This window comes from Staurois parvus, unplaced genomic scaffold (genome assembly GCF_062004578.1).
Source record: "Staurois parvus isolate SC_StPar_1 unplaced genomic scaffold, SC_StPar_1.0 ptg000421l, whole genome shotgun sequence".
NCBI classification, from domain to species: Eukaryota; Metazoa; Chordata; class Amphibia; order Anura; family Ranidae; genus Staurois; species Staurois parvus.
The window spans coordinates 965,247-987,541 of NW_028318217.1; the positions used below are offsets into that span (position 1 = coordinate 965,247).

Genomic DNA, 22,295 nt, shown 5'->3' on the forward strand with positions numbered 1-22,295 from the left:
TTTCCCAGCAGTGGGTCGTTCTCCATTATGCAGAAAGTATGACATCACTGATTCATTGTTACATTGTGAATGAAGGGTGCTGTGGTCATGTACTTCATTCACGAGATTGTCGCAGTCTTCCAGATAGATGGTTGCTGGCAGTGATTTCAATCAGAAGACTGAGAACATCTTGTGTTACTGCAGGGGACAACACCAGAGAAGAGGTGTGTATTGCAGCCCTTTTTGTACATTTGAAATATTTCCAGGGGGGGCATTAGAAAAAGAAACACAAAATTGGTTGGGTTTGATGTTGAAAAAATATGAATGTAATTTGTGTCACTGTGAAGGATTCTTCATAGTGAGAGCTGTGAGAATGTGGAATAGACTCCCTCAAGAGTTGGTTGTGGCCGGCTCAGTGGATCGCTGTAGGAAAGTCCTGGATTCTTTCTTGGATACACAGAATATAACTGGATATAACATTTATAGGGAAAGTTGATCCAGGGAATATCCGATTGCCTCTTGGGGGATCAGGAAGGAATTGTTTCCCCTGCAGGTACAAATTGGATTGTGCTTTGCTGGGTTTGATTTGCCTTCCTCTGGATCAACTGTGGGTGTAGGATTATAACTGGATGGACTTTTGTCTTTTTTTCAGCCAGACTAACTATGTAACTAGGTAACATATCTTTGGTCAAAATTAATTATTAAGATTTTTATCCCCTGAAAGGTAACTGTCACGGTCTGGGTCAGGTTCAGAGACCAGTTGCTACAGCAGTGTAAGGCTTACCTGAAACCAGCAGGATTGGTACACCAGCAGGCCACCCTGGGAATGACGCAGGCTCATCTGAGGTGCGGGGTCTAAGTATTAACCCATATTCACCAGAGCTCCTAGTAGTGGAGATGGATTTGGCTGCGTGTTAATACCAGGTCACAGATCTCAGGATCACCCCACCAGGAAATGAGCAGACTGGAAACCAAGAGCGGATCAAACAGGTTAGGGATCAAACAGAAGCGGAGTCAGTCACAAGTCAAGGGTCGGTCACAAATGGTAGTATATGAGGATGAGTGGTAGTCAGTGGCAAGCCAAAGGTCGGTAGCGAAGATGTAGATGGCGGCAGGACCAATCAGCGGGATATTGGCTGGGAAGGCACAATAATCTGGCAAGGAGGAAGTGCATGGACATGGCTTTTATCAGGAAGTTCCTGGGAGGAGCAAGGAGTTCAAGGTTCAACAGAAAACAAGGCACAAGGCAGGACTGTCCAATAGACCAGGCAGAGTGTTGGCCAGCATCCCAGGTAGCTCAGTGAGAAGAACCATTTCCTCTCACCGCAGAAGGCCCAGGTTCGATCCCAGGCTCTGACAGTAACATACCCATAAATACAATATGGCTTTATTTTTGTGTGCATTATTTATGTATATATTTTATTACAGAAGCTAAGCCAATTAAATTTATTGTTTTTGCTTGTGTCAGCCGGCAACGTTCTCGGTGCTGCAGATTATTCAGTGTGCGGTTCCCCCTTGGTGTCCAGTCGGATAGTTGGCGGTACAGATTCATTGGACGGGCAGTGGCCCTGGCAGGTCGGTGTTGTAAGTGAAGAATTAGATAGAGAATATTTATGTGGAGGCTCCCTGATCACCCCAGAGTGGGTTCTGACCGCAGCGCATTGTATCCACAAGTGAGTATAACGTGTTACCTTTATAAGTCAATGCTACCTTCAGGCACCAATCATTCTGCTTATGAAAAAAATGTTTCCACAAATCAGTCATGTACATACAGTATTTTTTGATACATTGTTCATCTTTTATAAAGTGTCCACTTTAAAACTGTTATGAGTGCATCATTGATCATCATTGGTTGGTGTCACCAAAGAGGTCCTGTATGAGTGCTAATTGTGTAGACATTTTATATGCTATATTTTTTTTTTCATTTGCTATTTTTTTCCCATGAAAGTGTAGTTACTAGAGATGAGCGAATCGAACCAGGCGAACCGGAATTCGAGTCGAATTTCAGGAAATATTTGATTCGCGTCGAATCCGAAATTTTGCCTACTTCGGGTGCGCGAATCGAATATTTCCCGATCAGCCGGCAAAAGTGTCCCTGCAGTGAGCTCCGCTATTTCTGACAGTTCTCTGACAGAAGGAACACATGTACAGCGGTTGAAACATTTTATCTATTAGTTTCCATTTAGGATACAGATGTTTCAACCGCTGTACATGTGAAGAAGCTGTCAGAGAACTGTCAGAAATAGAGGAACTCTGCACATACACTTTTTGCCGGCTTGGAATTCTTATTTTCATCCTACTTCTTCTTCTTCTTCTACTTCTTCATCCTCATCCTCAGAAGAAGAAGAAGATGATGAGGATGAGGATGAGGATGAGGATGAAGAAGAAGTAGGATGAAAATAAGAATAATTCCAAGCCGGCAAAAAGTGTATCTGCAGAGCTCCTCTAAGTGTATCTGCAGAATGTCATTTATGGAAACAAATAGATACAATGTTTCAACCGCTGTATGGAGGGAATGTCCCAGAACTGTCAGAAATAGTCTATTTCTGACAGTTCTGGGACATTCACTCCATACATGTCCCAGAACTGTCAGAAATAGACTATTTCTGACAGTTCTGGGACATTCCCTCCATACAGCGGTTGAAACCGCTGTATGGAGTGAATGTCACAGAACTGTCAGAAATAGACAGAAACTGTCACAGAACTGTCCTTCTTCTCATCCTTCTCCTTCTTCTCATCCTTCTTCTCATCCTTCTTCTCATCCTTCTCCTTCTTCTCATCCTTCTCCTTCTCCTTCTTCTCATCCTTCTCCTTCTCCTCCTTCTCCTTCTTCTCATCCTTCTCCTTCTTCTCATCCTTCTCCTTCTCCTTCTTCTCATCCTTCTCCTTCTTCTCATCCTTCTCCTTCTCCTTCTTCTCATCCTTCTCCTTCTCCTTCTCCTTCTCCTTCCTCATCTCCAAGGGCATTTAAATTAAAGGTACAGTGTTCTGCACTAATTTAAAGGCTCTCTGAAGCCTAGAAACCCTTTTTATAAGTTAACTTCGTAGCGAATTAATTCGCATCGAATCGAATTTCATACTGGAATTCGCCGAATCAGCCGAATCGAATTTTTGAAAAATTCGCTCATCTCTAGTAGTTACCCTTGCAGAAGTTTTCCAGCCGATATTGCTTTTATGTGTTTGGACTGTGTACCTGTAACCCGAGTACCAGTTACTGCACTCCGTCCATCTGCATTTGCTTGACTCTTTGTTTCATTGTGACCATGACCCTCAGCATGGTTCTACCTGTTGATCCTGTACTGCCACCTTCCTTAGTAACCCAGATGTAGATCAAGCCTCAATGTATTAATATCATCATCAAAACTTTCTTTTCTATTTGCTAACCTCGGCTCAATTTGGGTTTTATTTATTTATTTATTTATTTATTTATTGCTATTGAATAAAAACCCACAAATCAACCAATTGCACACACAAAAACATGCAAACATACATAAAAGGACTAAAAAAGTTTTTTTTTATTTTTTTTTATTCAGTTTTTTTTAAGACTTATTAAATGCAAGATCTCAAATATCAATCAATTACACACAAAATGTGAAAATATAATAACAAAATTTACAAAAGATATTTAGATTTTACTTATCTATTTTAAAGTACCCTGTTGAATAAACGCTCTGAAATATCATCTATTTACACATACTGTACACAAAATATGCAATAAAAATAGGGAAAAAACAACTAAAAGAACTCCTTTTGGCTATTTAGAATTCGTTTAATACCCTATTAAAAAAATCACCTATCAACCAATTACGAACCATGCAAAGAAAATAAGAAAAGGGGGAAAAAACTTTTTTGGACTGTTTAGATTGTATTTATGTATGCATGTATTTATTTATGTAAATACATTTTAAATAAAAAAACCCTCAACTATCAACTCATTATACACTTTCACATCCAAGGCAATCAAAGAAAATTAGAAAAAGGGGAAAAAAAACCTTTTTGGGGGCTATTTAGATTGTATTTATTTATGTATGTCTTTATTTATTTATTTAAATACAAAACCCTCAACTAATTATACACATTCAAGGCAAGCAAAATAAAAAAACACTCTTTTTGGCTCTTTAGATTTTTTTTGTTAATAATCACAGCATGTGTAACCATGTATTTTTTTTTTTCAATTTTTAAGACCTATTGATTGCAAAAATCTCAAATATCAACTAATTACACACAAAATGTGGAAAGGACAAAAGAAAAAAAAACTTTTTGGCTATTTAGATTTTACCTATTTTAAAATACACTGTTGAATAAACACTCTCAAATATCAACCAATTACACATACTGTATGCAAAATAGGCAAAGAAAATAAGAAAAAAGGACAAAAAGCACTTATTTTGGCTACTTAGAATTTTTTTAATACCCTATTGAAAAAAAACCCTCAACTATCAACCAATTACATAAAAACAAACCATGCAATGAAAATAAGAAAAAGGGCCCAAAAAAATAATACTTTTTTGGCTAGTTAGATTGTATTTATTTATTTAGATCCCTTTAAAACAGAAACCCTCAACTAATTATACACACTCAAGGCACACAAAAAAGCACTTTTTTTTGGCTATTTAGATTTTTTTCTGGTAATCACATCATGTCTAACTATAATCAGGTATTCTGCAACTAAAAACAATTCTCAATAAATGAGTAAACAATTTACAACATTGTGAACTTTGTTTGTGAACACATTGGAGAAGGTTTATCAAATGCCTGGATAATATATGGATGGATGGTGGTGTGGCACCTCTTATTTTTTCTACAGTAAATATATATATACAGTATATATATATTACACATACTATATTGCCAAAAGTGTTGGGCCGTCTGCCTTTACACGCACATCAACTTTAATGGCATCCCAGTCTTAGTCCGTAGGGTTCAATATTGAGTTGGCCCCGCCCTTTGCTGCTATAACAGCTTCAACTCTTCTGGGAAGGCCGTTCACAAGGTTTAGGAGTGTATCTACTGGAATGTTGACCATTCTTCCAGAAGCACACTCTAGAGTCCAGTGCCGGTGTGCTTTACACCACAGCATCCCATGCTTTGCATTGCACTTGGTGATGTAAGGCTTGGATGCAGCTGCTCGGCCATGAAAACTCATTCGGTGAAGCTCTCTATGCACTGTTGTTTTTCTAATCTGAAGGCCACACCAAGTTTGGAGGTCTTTAGCTATTGACTCTGCAGACAGTTGGCGACTTCTGTGCACTGACCACGTGCTGACCCTGTCATTTTATGTGGCCTACCGCTCAGTGACTGAGTTGCTGTTGTTCCCAGTTGTTCCCACTTTGTTATAATCCCACTAACAGTTGAGCGTGGAATATTTAGTAGCTAGGAAATGTCACGGATGGACTTATTGCCCAGGTGGCCACCTATCACGGGACCACGCTTGGAGTCGCTGAGCTCCTGAGGGCGACCCATTCTTTCACCAATGTTTGTAGAAGCAGTCTGCATGCCTAGGGGATGATTGTATACACCTGTGTCCATGGAGGGGATTGGAGCACCTGAATCACATGATATGGAGGGGATTGGAACACCTAAATCCTATGATTGGGAGGGCTGGACCAATACTGTATGAATATATATATATCGTATTGTTCTGTTTTTTGTTGATGTGAATAACAGTATATAGAAGATAGTATGGTAATATAACGGATTATGAATGTAAAGCATGAATTGTGTGTATCGGGGCCAATTGTTGATGCCTTTTAGAGTGCTACTAGACAAGCTATTGTCACCCAAATGGCAGATTACTGTGACCTAACAATAACCTTGCCTAATTTCAGAACATTGGGCTTGTGTACATACAGGCCATTCATGGAGAACAAATTACAGACAAGTTGTGTATCATTTATCAGATTCTGTATTTGTTGATGATGATGATATTGCAGTGTGTCTGCAGTAGATGGGTCCTTATTTATATATGTTCTGTACTGTTTCCTTTCTGCAGTCCTATCCAGCTATCAAATTACAGGGTGTATCTGGGCATGTACCAGCTGGGTGTGATCAGCTCCCAAACAGTCTATGTCAATGTAAGCTCTATCATCGTCAACAGTAATTATACAGACACTGCGAGCCCTGGGGACATCGCCCTGCTGAAGCTGGACACCCCTGTCAACTATACTGAGTACATCATGCCGATCTGTCTGCCATCTTCCACCACCACCTTCCCCTGTGGTATGGAGTGCTGGGTGACCGGCTGGGGTACAAGATCTTCTGGAGGTGAGCCCATGAGCAAAAGTGATTTCACTAGAGATGGGCGACTCTGCCTGGGTTAGGGGAATTGTTGAATCCTGTTGGAAATCCATGATGACACCTAAACTTAGCAGTAAATCCTATTGAGGTCTATGGATGAGGAGGGGGTACAAATCTTGATGCTACGTTCTGGCCATTGTCAAGCCTAATAGGGACCTGTTAGTCTTGCATTGTTAACCCCTTCATGCCGGCGCCTCCCGGACCTTTAACCACTTGCCTACCGGGCACTTTTACCCCCTTCCTGCCCAGGCCACTTTTCAGCTTTCACCGCTGTCTCACTTTGAATGACAATTGCGTGGTCATGCAACACTGTACCCAAATTAGATTTTTATCTTTTTTTTTAGACTGATAGAGCTTTCTTTTGGTGGTATTTAATCATCACTGTGATTTTTTTGCTAAACAAACTAAAAAAGACTGAACATTTTTAAATAAAAAAAGGGTTTTTTTTAGTTTCTGTTATAAAATTTTGTAAATAAGTAATTTTTCTCCTTCACTGATGTGCACTAATGAGGCTGCACTGATGGGCATTGACAGGCATCACTGATGGGCACTGAAAGGCAGCAGTCATATATGGCATTGATAGGCGGCACTGATGGGAACTGATAGTTGCACTGATGGGCACTGATAGGCGGCACTGACTGGCACTGATAGGCAGCACTGATTGGAACTGTTAGGCGGCACTGACTGGAACTGTTAGGCAGCACTGACAGACACTGCTAGGCGGCATTGATGGGCACTACTAGGCAGCACTGATGGGCACTGAAAGGAGGCACTGACGGGCACTGATAGGCGGAACTGACTGGCATTGATAGGTGGCACTGATTGGCAGCACTGGTAGGTAACACTGTCTAATATATTTGACTCTTGTCTCTAAAAAAACACTCACATTTTTATTTCACAATAAAACCTGCTTTGTTTCTCCCTCTCAAATTGAGGACTAATAAATCTGGATGCATATTGTGCATTGATTGTAAAGTTTTTCTGGCTATTGTTTTTTTTACACGTTACTGTTTGTTGCTGTGGGCTGCTTACTGCACCTAAATGGCAACAAAGAAGTTCACGACGCATTTTTTTTAATCAGTTCATATCAAATGCATGGTACTTTGTTACCGTGTGCTTTGTTGCACGATTTATCACACACTTTAGAAAGCTGCATTGGGCTTCCCTTAATAATTAAGGGGACCACAGTGATCCTGCACATTTTGTAGTACATTCCTGCAATGCATAAGTGTGAAAGGAGCATGAAGGTGGTCAGTCTAAGTACAGCCTTCCTAAGACTGACCTTGTAATCATCTTCTTGTCTGTTTCATCAACAGGGAGTATAGTTTCATATGGGACCCTCCAGGAGGTCATGGTTCCCCTAATAGACCGTAATACATGTCAAGTAATGCAACAGAGTGCAGGAAGTACAGAGAACATCCAGTATGATCAGATTTGTGCCGGCTACAAGGATGGGTATAAGGACTCCTGCCAGGTGGGTGACACCAAAAGTATCCCAGCATGGTTCACCTAGAGTTGGATCTCTTCACAGGCAGCAGAAGAAATGCATGACATCAGTTATTGCCTACATCTGAGCAAAATGTTATTTTTTACTTGGAATAAATTGGAACATGTTTCAGGTTTTTAACTGATGTATTTTTCATCACTGGGGACATTTCCCCTCATTTCCTGTATTAACAGGCTATCACAGATAAAGTGATTGGAAATAACTACAATAATTTATTAATGAAAGGTGTGGTGAAAGCTAACAAGTCTCTTGCGGTGTCATCATTGTTGTCAGTTACCTTACCCTTTGTATTTATTTCTAGTCCTGGTGTCGCAGGAAGTGAGGGGCATTCAGTCTTATGGGGTATAGCAAGGGCTTCCACTAGGCAGCTGCCTAGGGCTCACTGCCACCTAGGAGCACCTGGGCGCAGCGCAGGCTGGCACTCTCACTGTATGGGATGCTGCCTTGTCATGAATGATCCTTCAGCTGAGAGGAGGGGCATTTTTGAGGAGGAATAAAGGAAGATGCCAGGTGCCTGAGGCCAGAGTAGCAGCTGAACTGCAGCTCCTTCCAGTGTTCCTCTCAGACTCAGTCCTTTACTGGAAGGTGGCTGGCGGCTCCTTATCACTGTGGAGTTCCAGCCCTTCTCTTCCCATTCATCAGCAGAGGCAGAGCTGCATCTGGGGAGGAAGGTAATGTGTGACTCTGATGTATCGTGTCTGTGTGATTGTGACCCAGCTCGCCATCCATCATATGTGCAATGTGTCAGTGAGTGATGACATCATCACCATCCCACAACCTGCTCTTCTAGTGCCTGCTGGACCTGCTGATCTGTGTCAGTGTTGGTGGTGGTGTGTTGTGTCGGATCTGTCACTGTGTGGGATTGCTCAGTTCAGCTGCCTGTTGTCACAGCGTTTTACCTCCCCCCATTGCCTGGGGAATTCCAGCCTGGGATCTGTCAGAGTGTGGATCCATCATCCTCCACTCACTGCCACTGTCACCCTGCTACTGCCAGCCACAGATACAGTCCATCTGAGATGCTGATTTTGTCTTTAATATTGGTGCTGGTGGCATCTCATGGCACTTATTTGTGCAAATTAAACGAAATTTAACAATTTCATGTTTTGTTGATTTAATACTTTCCACTGTTTTTAAAAATCATTTATTTTTATTTTTTGGGGGGGGGGTGTGCTGACGTAATGAAGTGAAGTAGAAATGGCTATCACATGACTGATGGCCTTGTCCTAGGGGAGAAAACAATGATGACTAGTCAGTCCAGAGCAAGCTTTCCTGGAAAGTGAAAATCTGGATTTACATACGCTGAAACATGGAAAAGGTCCAAATGCAGAGAAAATAAAGTATTAATAAATAATGAAAAAAAAAATAATGATACAAAAATAGAACAAATAGAAAAATAGGAAAAAATTCCCAAATGAACCGAAAAAGCACCACCCCAATCCAATTAAAACATTAATTAACAGCAATAATAAAAACAAAAACTGCCAACCTCCGCTAAAAAAAAAACCTATCACCTCGAAAACACAACTAAAGCATATATGTGCTGATGGGTAGAGCAGAGAGGCAGAAATAGTTAAATGGTAAATGCAAGCACCAAAGTGTTGAAAATAGGGGGGGGGGGACAAAAAAGAAGAAGGAATGGATGAGGGGACAAAAATACAGTTTGCCTGGAGTTTAGCTTAATTATAGACAGTATGATGCACCCTGTATATTCAATTCTCCATTTGCATGCCACTCCCAATTTCTCCCCTCTCCACCCCATTCCTTTGGTATTATCACTAAGTACAAAAGTGTCTTCACCATCCAATTCTCTGATCTTTGCTCTACTCAGGTGCATCAGCTGTCTGTAGAATCTTCATAGTCATCACCTGTTTTCCCAACCATGCACTGTGGTTCCATCTGCTGACCCACCACTTATGTAGGGATTTAGCTATAGGAACCACAGAACATGGCATGGGGCCAGTCATGCAACACCCCTGTAATATGAAAGATGTGAAAAGTCCATTGCTTTGCAATCAGAACCCTGTGTTGGCTCTTGGGCTCTTGGCTGTGATTGGACAGGTCCTGACTATGAATCCTTAGCTAGGACCTTCTGAGTCTAATCACAGCAGGAGTCAGCTGGCGGGGTGCACGCCATGTACCCGGAAGAGGCCAGCAACATACAGGGACATCTCTGTGCCTGTAGGAGCCGCCCATCTGCAGTACAATGCGGGTGCACAATTCAGAAGTGGTTAATAAGTAACAATCTACAAGATAGTTTGAAAATATTTAATACCAGTTATGTTCTAGGCTGTAGAGGGTCAGCTGCAGGGCAGGTGAGCGCATTCCCATTATAATTTTAAGGTCCTGGTTTGTGACATTTTTTTTACTTGATAACAGAATTGCTTTAAGCAAATTTACTAAATAAAAATTGACTTGGTTGCTACATTTTAAAGTTCTTGTACAGTACCAATTCCATACACATTTACTGAGATCTCAACTAGTTTGTGTAATTACACATTCATGGAAAAGGTACATGCTAAGTTTAAAACATTTTGTTAAATTATCCTGAACAGTTAGACGTTGGTGCAGCTAATGATTATCAATGTCTTCCAGGGTGACTCAGGAGGACCTCTGGTGTGTAAGGTCCAAGGCGTTTGGTACCAGGTTGGAATTGTGAGTTCGGGAATAGGATGTGCGTACGCCAACTTCCCCGGAGCGTACACACTGGTGACGGCCTACCAAACCTGGATCAGCACCTACCTGAACGCTACATTCTATGATGTGGCAAATATCACTACACCAATGAGGACATGTGGAGGACGCCTCTTCAATGATGTTCCTGTAACAACAAGGAAATCTGAAGGAAACTCCATCACATCCAGTCTTTCACACCATCGCTGGATGATCCTGGTCCCAACTACTCTTCTTCTCTCATTTATATAACCAAAAACCTAGACAATGGGTTAAGTTTACTAAAGGAACAGAGAATGTTTACTCTGCAAAGAATACCCAATCATATGGAATTAGCGATAAATAAGTAGCTGAAGACAGCACAGTCAGCACAGCTTCACATCATTCACTGGTCTAAATGAAAAATTCACTTTACAAAGTGAGCATGCTCTACTCCTTTAGTTAATCAACCATAGTGCTTTCAATAAAAGGTACAGTTGTATTATTATTATTATTATTAATAATAATCAGTGGTTCTTAACCTTTTTGGAGGTACTGAACCCCACCAGTTTCATATGCGCATTCACCGAACCCTTCTTAATTGGAAAAATAAAATATGATTTTTAAAATTCAAAACATAGGTATATATTTATACATAGGTGCACAAAATGAACAAAACCATTAAGAACAAAGAACAAAACCATTAAAACATGATTTTCACACAAAAACAAAATAATGAATATTTACCGCAAATCAGTGTGACTTCTGCTGTTGTCTTTCAGAGGCCAGTTCAGAAATGGGCGGCATTACCTTGGCAAGTGCCACTCTCATGTCATTTTCGCAACGAAGTCTGTTCCTTTTCTTCGTCTTTATGTCCAGCATCCTCGAAAAGGATTGCTCGCAAAGATATGTTGTAACAAACGGTATGAAAATTCATCCCCCATAGTAATTCATCCCCCATATAGTAATTCATCCCCCATAGTAATTCACCCCCCATATAGTAATTCATCCCCCATAGTAATTCATCCCCCATATAGTAATTCATCCCCCATAGTAATTCATCCCCCATATAGTAATTCATCCCCCATATAGTAATTCATCCCCCCTATAGTAATTCATCCCCCATATAGTAGTTCATCCCCCATATAGTAATTCATCCCCCATAGTAATTCATCCCCCCATATAGTAATTCATCCCCCATATAGTAATTCATCCCCCCTATAGTAATTCCTTCCCCATATAGTAATTCATCCCCCATATAGTAATTCATCCCCCATAGTAATTCATCCCCCATATAGTAATTCATCCCCCATAGTAATACATCCCCCATATAGTAATTCATCCCCCATATAGTAATACATCCCCCATATAGTAATACATTCCCCATATAGTAATTCATCCCCCATATAATAATTCATCCCCCATATAGTAATTCATCCCCCATAGTAATACATCCCCCATATAGTAATTCATCCCCCATATAGTAATTCATCCCCCACAGTAATTCATCCCCCATAGTAATTCATCCCCCATATAGTAATTCATCCCCCTATAGTAATTCATCCCCCATATAGTAATACATCCCCCATATAGTAATACATCCCCCATATAGTAATTCATCCCCATATAATAATTCATCCCCCATATAGTAATTCATCCCCCCTATAGTAATTCATTCCCCATATTAATTCATCCCCCATATTAAGTCCCCAAGTCCCCCCTGTGTCAATTCACTTACCTTTGCTCCGCGCGTTCCTCTCGCTGTATTCCCGCGCCGTTCCGGTCTTCAGGGCGGAGTGTGAGAGGAGCCTAGCTCCTCTCACGTTCGTCACGCTGCCCCGCCTACACACATCCTGACAGCCAATCACTGGCTATCAGGATGTGAGTGGCAGCGAGACTGGCCAATCATTGCATTTGAGTCCCTGCCGCCCGAGAGGAGGGAGGGGAGCGGGCGCCCGGCACACAAGAGCCGCGGCTTGCCGACCACTGGGCTAAGCGATGTTGCGTGACCACCTGCAGCCAATGATGGACAAGCGGGGCATGTCATCACAAATCATATGAGTCGGGTGTGGGTCACCTCCGCCGAACCCCCGAGACTGACTCACCGAACCCCTGGGGTTCGATCGCACCCAGGTTAAGAACCACTGATAATAATAATAATTTAAATTAAACATTTTTATAGAGAAGTATGACCAAACCTATTTCAGTCATACTTATCTTATGGTTCACAGAGTATAATTACTTTTGTTCTCCTGCTACTCAAAGTCATCTGATGGAGGGCTATTGCCAAACTTCACCTTTAGATTACATGTATAGACAGCCAGGGGTGGCCACTTGCAAGAATCAATAGACTCTTGCCAGTGGCTCTAATTGCTTATGCCGGGTGCAACCAGAAATAGCTGTTGGTGCCAAACTTGTAGTTTGTATAAATCCATAGCCTTCAGTGATGCTGTCCGCATGTAACTGTTCATTTGATCGATTTTATGTGAATAGAGCCTCCAGACAACCTTGGGCACAGACATTTTGCATGCAGGATTGATGTTTCTGCAGAGTATCTGTCACACACAAACTGGCCAAGGCTAGTTTATATTCAGCCATAACACAGAGTGGCAAAATTTAGCTTTCGGCACACCATTGTGGATGTAGCCATAATGCTCTTACACAAAATCACTCTACAACCCGAATACCAGCATTTTAAGGTATTTTTTACACTTGCATTTGGGAAAAGAGGTGGTCAAAATAAATGGTTGAGGTACAGCTTTACCAGCCTCTCGACTGCCCACCTTAACCTTTTATCCCAGTTGGATAGTGTAGTACACATGCTGTGGCTATGGGAAAAATTATAATCCACTTCACATTCGGCAGGTAGTTCCACCACCAAACACTATAATACAAGCCATTCACGTGAGTGGCCTTCAACCAGTCTGAGTGCCACTGAGCAAAGGAACATAGGAGGCTGACAGATTTACTGTCTGTACTTTTGCTACTTCTATGTAAAAATACATCAACACATCCAATTATTTTTTTCTACAGAAATACATAACTATGGCAAATTATATTTTTATGCTTAAATTTTAGTGTTAGCAAGCATTCCAGAACCTGACACCTTCACATTTTTGTTGTCGGCATCCACCTCACCCATCGTGTTGTGTCCAGTTATAGATGAGATAACAACTAAAAATGCTGATCAGTTGTAAATTGGATCAACTTTCAGAGTTCACCAAAATTTGGACCAAATCTTATTATTGTCCATATTTTAAAATCAACTCCAATGAAAACTTGTCAAGAGAGAAACATGGAAGCTTTAGCATTTTCTGAGTTATGTATGTTGTCATCTCAAAAAGTATTAGGGAGATTCAACATGACAGACAGTTAAATGGCATTTTCAGACCTAGAGATCAGCATTGGTAGCCTTCATGATTCTGTAGTAACAAGTTTCCTTTGCGGTTCCCATATATGTTGAATTTTAGTCATTTGACAAGCCCCTCAAGATTTGATGTTGAGGACAGATGCCACTAGAAGGGTCATTGACCTTATTTATGTGCACACACCCATCATATTTTAAGAGAGGTATTGCCTCACTCTATAAATTTCTAAGCAACCATTTACCATACACACAAATTACTTCCTTATCAAAATGGATGAAAGAAACTAAACAAGTCTTGCACTCCTGATATGTGGCAACGCGGCTTTAGAGCAACTCACAGAGCTTCACGCTGCTCTAATCACTGGGAAGACTACCAAAAAAACCCTTCATAGGTGGTACCTAACCCCCTACCGACTTTCAAAGATGTATCCTGGCAGCTCCCCCAAGTGTTCGAGACAATGTGGTAGTACTGATACCTTAGCCCATACTCTCTGGTACTGTAAACCCCTTAGTTCCTTTTGGAAGCAGGTATTTACTGTGCTTTCCTCAGTCACAGGGCTAACTATTGTTCCCAATCCAGCGTTAGAGCTACTTCACATTGGCATAGAGAAGCTCCCTTCCAACACTAGGTCAAGCAATATACCTCTTTCTTGCTGCTAAACTGAATATAAATAGGCTATGGAAAACCACAAACACTCCCTCTCTGTTCATGACCTTAATTTTCAATGTGAGATGGAAAAGATAGTGGCCAGAAAAAATATGCAAATAAAACAATTCTCTCTCAACTGGTCTTCTTGGCTCACCCATCCAAATTGCACATACAATTGTGAATTATACTTCATTTTTCTGTTAGTTATACAGATGACTATTAAGCTGGTGATTTATTTACCACCTTGCTCTCTTTTTGTCTTTCGCCACCTTCCCTTCTCCTCCTCCCCCTTTCTCCTGTCCCTCCAGATCCCTACCAATTTAATATCCCTTCCCTCCCCCTCCTCCCTTTTCGCCCCTCCCTCAGTCTAGAATACATTCCGGGGCAACTTAGTAATTTCTGATTATCATTTACTTAACTGCATATATATGTACCTATATCTAGGACACTACTGTTATACAATCTGTACTGACCGCCCAAGACGGACCAACGGCCTCTTGGCTAACACTCTTTCAATGCATTGTCTTTGTATTTGTTAAAATTCCAATAAAGACTTATTGAAATAAAAGTCCCATAGGAAAAATATGTTTTCTTATTATTCAATATATAGTTGTATTCCCTGTATCCCATTGTTAGCTTGACATAGCCGGGTGTGAAACTCGCACCCATAGCCGTGCCTGATTTGTGGATAATATTGTTTTATCAAATATGAAATCATTTTGCTCCAAACAGAACTTGGTACTATTTGAAATAAATTGGACCTGTTTCAGCCCAGTAGCTGAGGATTGGCAGCTTTGAAACTAGAAGTGGCAAAATCATCATTGATTCCTGGATCGATAGTCACAGAGGAGATCAGACAATGGATGTTCCTCACTCTCCTCTACATCTACATTTTCTTGTTGTTTATCACAGTCCTTCCTGGAGGAACAGGAGAGCCTGGGAACCACTATGAGAAGCAGTAATCACTTTTACTGAACAGCCACCACTGAATGAGAATCTGTGCATGGCCACCATTGAATGAGAATCTGTGCATGGCCACCATTGAATGAGAATCTGTGCATGGCCACCATTGAATGAGAATCTGCACATGGCCACCATTGAATGAGAATCTGTGCATGCCCACCATTGAATGAGAATCTGTGCATGGCCGCCAGTGAATGAGAATCTGTGCATGGCCACCAGTGAATGTGAATCTGTAGCATGGCCACAATTGAATGAGAATCTGTGCAGGGCCACCATTGAATGAGAAAATGTGCATGGCCACCATTGAATGAGAATCTGCAGCATGGTCACCATTGAATGACAATCTGCAGCATGGTCACCATTGAATGAGAATCTGCAACATGGCCACCATTGAATGAGAATCTGTGCATGGCCACCATTGAATGAGAATCTGCAGCATGGTCACCATTGAATGAGAATCTGCAGCATGGTCACCATTGAATGAGAATCTGCAGCATGGTCACCATTGAATGAGAATCTGCAGCATGGTCACCATTGAATGAGAATCTGCACCATGATCACCATTAAGTTTCATCATGTAGGGGTGTCACATATCAGGTGTCAGTCAGTCAGCTTGTGTTACTGTTGAATTTCTGAAAGATATAACTGCTGCCACCACTGTAAAAACATGTGTCAGGCATCACAAGTGCACACCGTGGACAGGCTTTGTTCTCTTCAGACCTATGTTAGTTTCAAAACTAAGTCTCATTAAATCTCATTATTAGTCATTACTGCATACATCCTCAAGTTCTCTACATTACGTATCTGTGCTTTATAAAGTCCTCTTAAGCCTAGACTCAACTGTTTTTTTGGGGGGAAAGATGGGAAAAAGAGCTCCTTGGATCCTCCTCTGACCAGCATAAAGGCAACAGCATTTCTTATTACTGTTATACACCTCATCTTCGAACTCCATAGTAAAAGATAAATCACATTTAGGCTCCATGCACACTAGCATTTTTTTATGCTAAAAAAATGCTGGTAATAGTGCTTTTTAGTAGCATTTTGGTAACGTTTAGGAGCATTAAGGTTTTGTTAGCTTTTTTACAGTTCATGAAGGGGGAAAAAGCTATTAAAAAGCCATTAGGAGTGTTTTAGAAGCATTTAGGAGCATTTATTTTCTGATGGAAAAACACTCTCAAAAACTCGACAAAAATGTTTTTTTTTCTGCTCCTAAACACTGAAGCTTGAAAAACACTACTAGCCTAAAATAGTGTGCATGGATACAAAGGATAACATTATTTAGCTTCTAGGAGCAGAAAAAATATACTGATAACAGCTTCTAGGAGCTTAGAAATGCTAGTGTGCATGGAGCCGAAGTTGTGCTGTTATCACATTTCTCCACCTCATATGCAAATCCTGTGATTCCTCTCCATCGTGGTAATGTCACTCAATAAGCACTTAAACTGACCTGGGTTCAGACTGCCTAATTATACGATCCTTTGGTCTGGATATCCAAAAATACAGCAGCTAAGTGGTTAGTACTCCCCCCTAGCAGCCCTAGAGTTGTTGGTTTGAACTGCAGCACTACTGGCACAGAGTTTGCATGTCCTCTCTGTGCCTGAATGGGTTTCTTCTCATAATCCAAAGACATGCTGGTAGGTTAATTGGTTCTTATCTAGGCTGGCCCTAGTATGTGTATGTATGAATGTGAGTTAGGAGTCTTAGATTGTAAGCTCTTTGAGGGCAGGGACTGAAGTGATTGTACAAAATATAAACTATATTGCCAAACGTATTGACCCCGCCCTCCCAATCATATGATTCAGGTGTTCCAATCCCCTCCATGGACACAGGTGTATACAATCAAGCCCCTAGGCATGCGGACTGCTTCTACAAACATTGGTGAAAGAATGGGTCGCTCTCAGGAGCTCAGTGACTCCAAGCGTGGTCCCGTGATAGGTGGTCACCTGTGCAATAAGTCCATCCGTGACATTTCCTGGCTACTAAATATTCCACACTCACCTGTTAGTGGGATTATAACAAAGTGGAAGCAACTGGGAACAACAGCCACTCAGCCACCAAGTGGTAGGCCACGTCACATGACAGGGCGGGGTCAGTGCATGCTGACAGTCTGCTCTGAGTTTTTAAAAAACTGATGATCTCCAGGGATTTTCACGCACAACCATCTCTAGGGGAATCAAGACTCATCAGACCAGGCAACATTTTTCCAATCTTCTATTGTCCAATTTTGGTGAGCCTGTGTGAATTGTAATCTTCATTTCCTGTTGTTAGCTGACAGGAGGGGCACCCGGTGTGGTCTTCTGCTGTAGCCCATCTGCTTCAAGGTTTGACGTGTTTCGGACCATTCTCTGTAAGCCCTAGAGATGGTTGTGTGTGAAAATCCCAGGAGATCGCCAGTTTTTGAAATACTCAGACCAGCCCGTCTGGCACCAACAACCATGCCACATTCAAAGTCACTTAAATCCTTTTTCTTCCCCATTCTGATGCTCGATTTGAACTTCAGCAAGTCGTCTTCACCACGACTAGATGCCTAAATGCATTGAGTTGCTGTCAGGCGATTGGCTGATTAGCAACTTTTGTTACCAAACAATTGAACAGATGGACCTAATAAAGAAACCTGTGAGTGTATAAGAAATATTATAAAATCTGGGCTGGCTGACTCCACTTTAAATGACCACTCGAATGACTGAACCACACTTGACTCCATGATGATTCCTAGAAAAGACAGATACACCATAACAAGGGACCGTTTGCCCATTTTATACAGGTGTCATCTGCTTAACTCTGAAGAAAACACAAGGAGAATGGCTGCTAGCGACCTCTTTTTCAAAATTTTACTTTGTACCTTTCTCTCCTCCCTCCTTTAACCCTACGAGCCTTGCCTTGTCTATCCTTTCAAAACTGTTGTAGAAACTATAGGTTATATAAACATAAAGAGAGATAAAATGACTTGTATATGGCACCTTTTGTCTGCTCTTGTAAAAACTTTAATAAACTGAAAAAAGTATGAGCAACCTAAACAACCATATAGAGAACGTCTGCTAGCGTCCCTTCTTCCAAATTGTACTTTACACCTTTGTTGTCTCCAATAACCCTACCTTGTCTTGTCTATCCACTCCTGACTGGTGCAGAATAATATGTTTTCTAATAAAAAAAGAAAGAGAGAAACAGAGAGACTGATTTGTATATGATGAGTTCTGCTTTTGGAAAACATATAAAAACTTTATGAGAAAAAAAAATGAAGAAGCTGTAAAGGTTTACATTTATGAACAGAAAGTTGTGTTCTCCACAGATTAGTAGGAGAGAAATCTGCTGAATATCACCCACTGTGCCGGAATGGGAGCACTCACTCTACTCATCCTAATCGCCACAGGTAGGTAGCCCACTGAAAATTCTGCAACAAAGGTCTCAGGGAGGACAACCAAACAAACATTTGAACAAAGAAAACTGGGGCTTCAATGAGCTGCCCAGCGGTGTCACTAGGGGTTGGTGTTACCTGGTGCCGTAAAACATGGTGTCACCCCCCAGCTCGGCATGGAATGTATCATGTTAGAATGTGGTGTGGAAGGAAGGTTGATAAATGGAATGTACCATGTTAGTATTTGAGTGGGGTTTGATGGATGGACCATTTCAATATGTTGGGTGGGTTGATGAAATATACCATGTCAGTATGTGGGGGGGGGGGTTGATGGAATGTATCATGTCAGTATGTGGGGGGGGGGGGGTTGATGGAATGTACAATTCCAGTATTTAGAGGGCTATGAATGGATTGTGCCATGTCACTATGTAGGGAGTAGAAGAGGTTTGGAGTCCCCCATGTCTGAGTGACGTCAGAGTGGAGCAGGGAATGGATGTCTCCAACTGTTGGTATGTAGGGGAATAATGTATGGATTGTACAATGTTAGTATGTAGGGGGGGGTGATGGATGGAATGTACCATGTCAGTATGTAGAGGGCTATGAATGGATTGTACCATGTCACTATGTAGGGAGGTGATGGATGGAATGTACCATGTCAGCATGTAGGGGTGCAGTAGAGGAGGTTTGGAGTTCCCCATGTCCAAGTGACATCAGAGTGGAGCAGGGGATGGATGTCTCCCCCTGTTAGTAGAGGAGGAAGTACACAGCACATACACTGACCTGCTGTCTCTCTCTGTCTCTCTCTCATCTTCTCACCGATCTCCAGCACACCAGTAGCATAAATCTTCATCAAATCCTCTCCATACACACTCTGACCCCAACTCTCTATCTCCTGTCCCCAATTCATGGGCGCCACCATTTTTCTGGCTCCCCCTCTAGGGATGAATGGGGGTTGCACTAAGGAAACATGGTGGCTCATCCCAGCCATGGATCCTGGCCTTCTCTGGGCCAGAGCAGACACCAGAGATGTGTCATCCCTCTGGCGGGTGTCACCCAGGTGCGGTCCACACACCCCACACCCCATAGCGATGCCACTGGAGATGCCCACCATCATATCAGAGAACTCTCTGCCTAAGCTTTCTATGCTGACCTGAAACTTCCTGAGATCATTACAACTATGGATGAATGGAGTGCTTCCAAATAAAATTATTTTGCTGCAAAATTACTAATTCTGCTTGAAGCAAAATTTCACCGAAGTGAGAATTTTGCTCATTGAGCTGCTTAGGCAAACGTTTGCTAGAAAATAAGTCAATCGATTCTTTTAATTTATTTACTTAGAGAGTGCTTTTTTTGGTGGTGATTGGGGGGGGGGTGTTGTATTTAAGATAGTTTTGTTTATTAAAATATTAGTTACAATGGAATTCTGGGGGAAACAAACAAACTGTTGACTTTGCTAATTCCTAATTGCAATACCGTCAAGGAATGTAAATATAAGTTAGTAAAGCTTTAACATCTTGGAGAAAGAGTTTGATTCATTTTCCAGGACCTCTCGGACAAAGTCTTTCTGAGAAGAGATTCAATTTTTGCATTCTGTCCCAGAAAGTCTGGTTTTGGGTATCAGTGTAGAAAGGACTTTGTCTCGGAAAAAGATTGTGATGGGTAACTCAATGGAAGGAATATGAAATCTTACTTGGAATGAAAGAAAAGCTCTAATAAAGTTCCAAAGACAACTCAACTAATAGTGTCATTATATAGTAATTATAATTAATAAAACAAAGGAGAGAGATAAGTTGGTTGAGGAAAATGAATGGACTTCCCTTGGGGGGGGGGGGGGGAGGGGGTTAGAAATATATATTTTTTCTCCTGTGTGGCATACTTAGCCATAGATGCCAGGCAGAAAGATGGGATTGGCTTATTGTATGTTAAACATATTAGACATCCTTTTTTGTCAGTCTTATTAATTCTGTAACTAATATATACAGTATATTCACTTAAAGTGCCAATAATCATAAAAAAAATATGAATACATGTTGTATTATATGCTGTTCATACCCATTTAGTCACTATGGGAATTGTTTTCTGTATTCTGCAAAAAACCTGGGTGATCCTGCTGCTCTCTTTCTTCCCCTTCTGTTCATGTCCCCAGTGCAGTTGATGATTTACCAAATAAGTGTTGGCAGCTCTGCACATGCTCAGTTTTTAGCGAGTTTCTTTCTAAGTATTTCCTACATATCTCATCTGAGCAGCCCATGTGGCTACAGAGTCACATATGTGGGCATATACACAGTCTACACAGTGATAAATGAGAGCCCACTCCCTCCTCCTCCATGCTCACCAACTAGCTAAACAAAATGAGGTGGGATATTACATCTTGATTGATGGAGGCTTCACATTCCTGTTATTCTAAGATACAGGCTGTAAGGATGTGAATAAAAAAATTTTTTTTTTAAGAATTTATTCTTCATATCTTTATTATTTATTTTTTATAGTATATACTTCAATTCCCACATCTCCCCCCTTTTTTTTTTTTTTCCCTTTCCCCTCCCCTTCCTTCATATTCTACCTTCTTACCCCCCATCTTACACTTTATAAATCCACAACATAGTAATAACATTTATAATTAAATATTCCCTGTATAATCTTCTATTTTCTACATGCGTTTTTTTTTTCCCTCATTGCCCCCCCCCTTTTTCCCTCCCCCCCCTCCCTTCATATTCTACCTTCTTACCCACCCACCTTACCCTTTATAATCCACATCATAGTAATAACGTTTATAATTAAATATTCCCTGTATAATCTTCTATCTTCTACATGCGTGTTTTGTTTTTTTTTTCTTATGCTCTGATATAGATGTATGTATATATACACATTCATATATATATATTTTTTCTTTATATTCATTCCTCTTATTTTTATCTCATTTTAATTTTATATTTTATTATTTATTTTTTATTTACATTTCTTATTTTATTATATATTTACAATTATTTCCTTTTCCTTTTACTGTTTATGTATTTATGTATATTATATATACTTTTATTCATACATATTAATTTGCCCAAGTATTTATTTATTTTGCCCAACAATTTTTTTTTTTTTTTTTAGTCCATCTCTTTCCTTTCCTTTCCATTTATTTTTCACATGTTCTACAGAAAGCAGCTGCTCACCGTTTATTTCTTATGTTTTCCACCACTGCTTGTTAAGCCTGTATGCATTATACATTTTTTCTAATTCACTACCCCGCCCCTCAGTTGCCCCACCCCTTCCTCCTCTCCTTATTTATTGGCTCATCCCACTAGCCAATCAGGTCTGATGAAAAGGCAGGTTGCCTAGAAACGCGTCACCGCCCCCTTGGAGGATTCTCAGCAATGTCCTGATGTCATTTCCTGCCCGGCGGCCATCTTGGATGTGCCTCAAGCTGGTTCCTGTACCCACGTTGATGTGAGAGATCAGCAGTGCCTGCCCTGGATTCCGGTTCTTATCTGCGCCGCGACTCCCGGTTACTGCGCCTGCCATCCTCGCTTCCTCC

The 22,295-nt window shown here is 41.0% G+C and overlaps 1 protein-coding gene across 1 annotated transcript in view; it reads left to right on the top strand.

Moving 5' to 3' along the window:
* LOC149454685 (serine protease 53-like) overlaps positions 1–22,295 on the top strand; it is a 40,288-nt gene that overhangs the window by 6,148 nt on the left and 11,845 nt on the right. Inside the window, exons 2-6 of the mRNA XM_089687238.1 lie at positions 1,448–1,652; positions 5,972–6,243; positions 7,593–7,750; positions 10,376–10,643; positions 17,455–17,472. Coding sequence (XP_089543364.1) covers positions 1,448–1,652; positions 5,972–6,243; positions 7,593–7,750; positions 10,376–10,643; positions 17,455–17,472 — 921 coding nt within the window. The remainder of the gene's footprint in view (positions 1–1,447; positions 1,653–5,971; positions 6,244–7,592; positions 7,751–10,375; positions 10,644–17,454; positions 17,473–22,295) is intronic.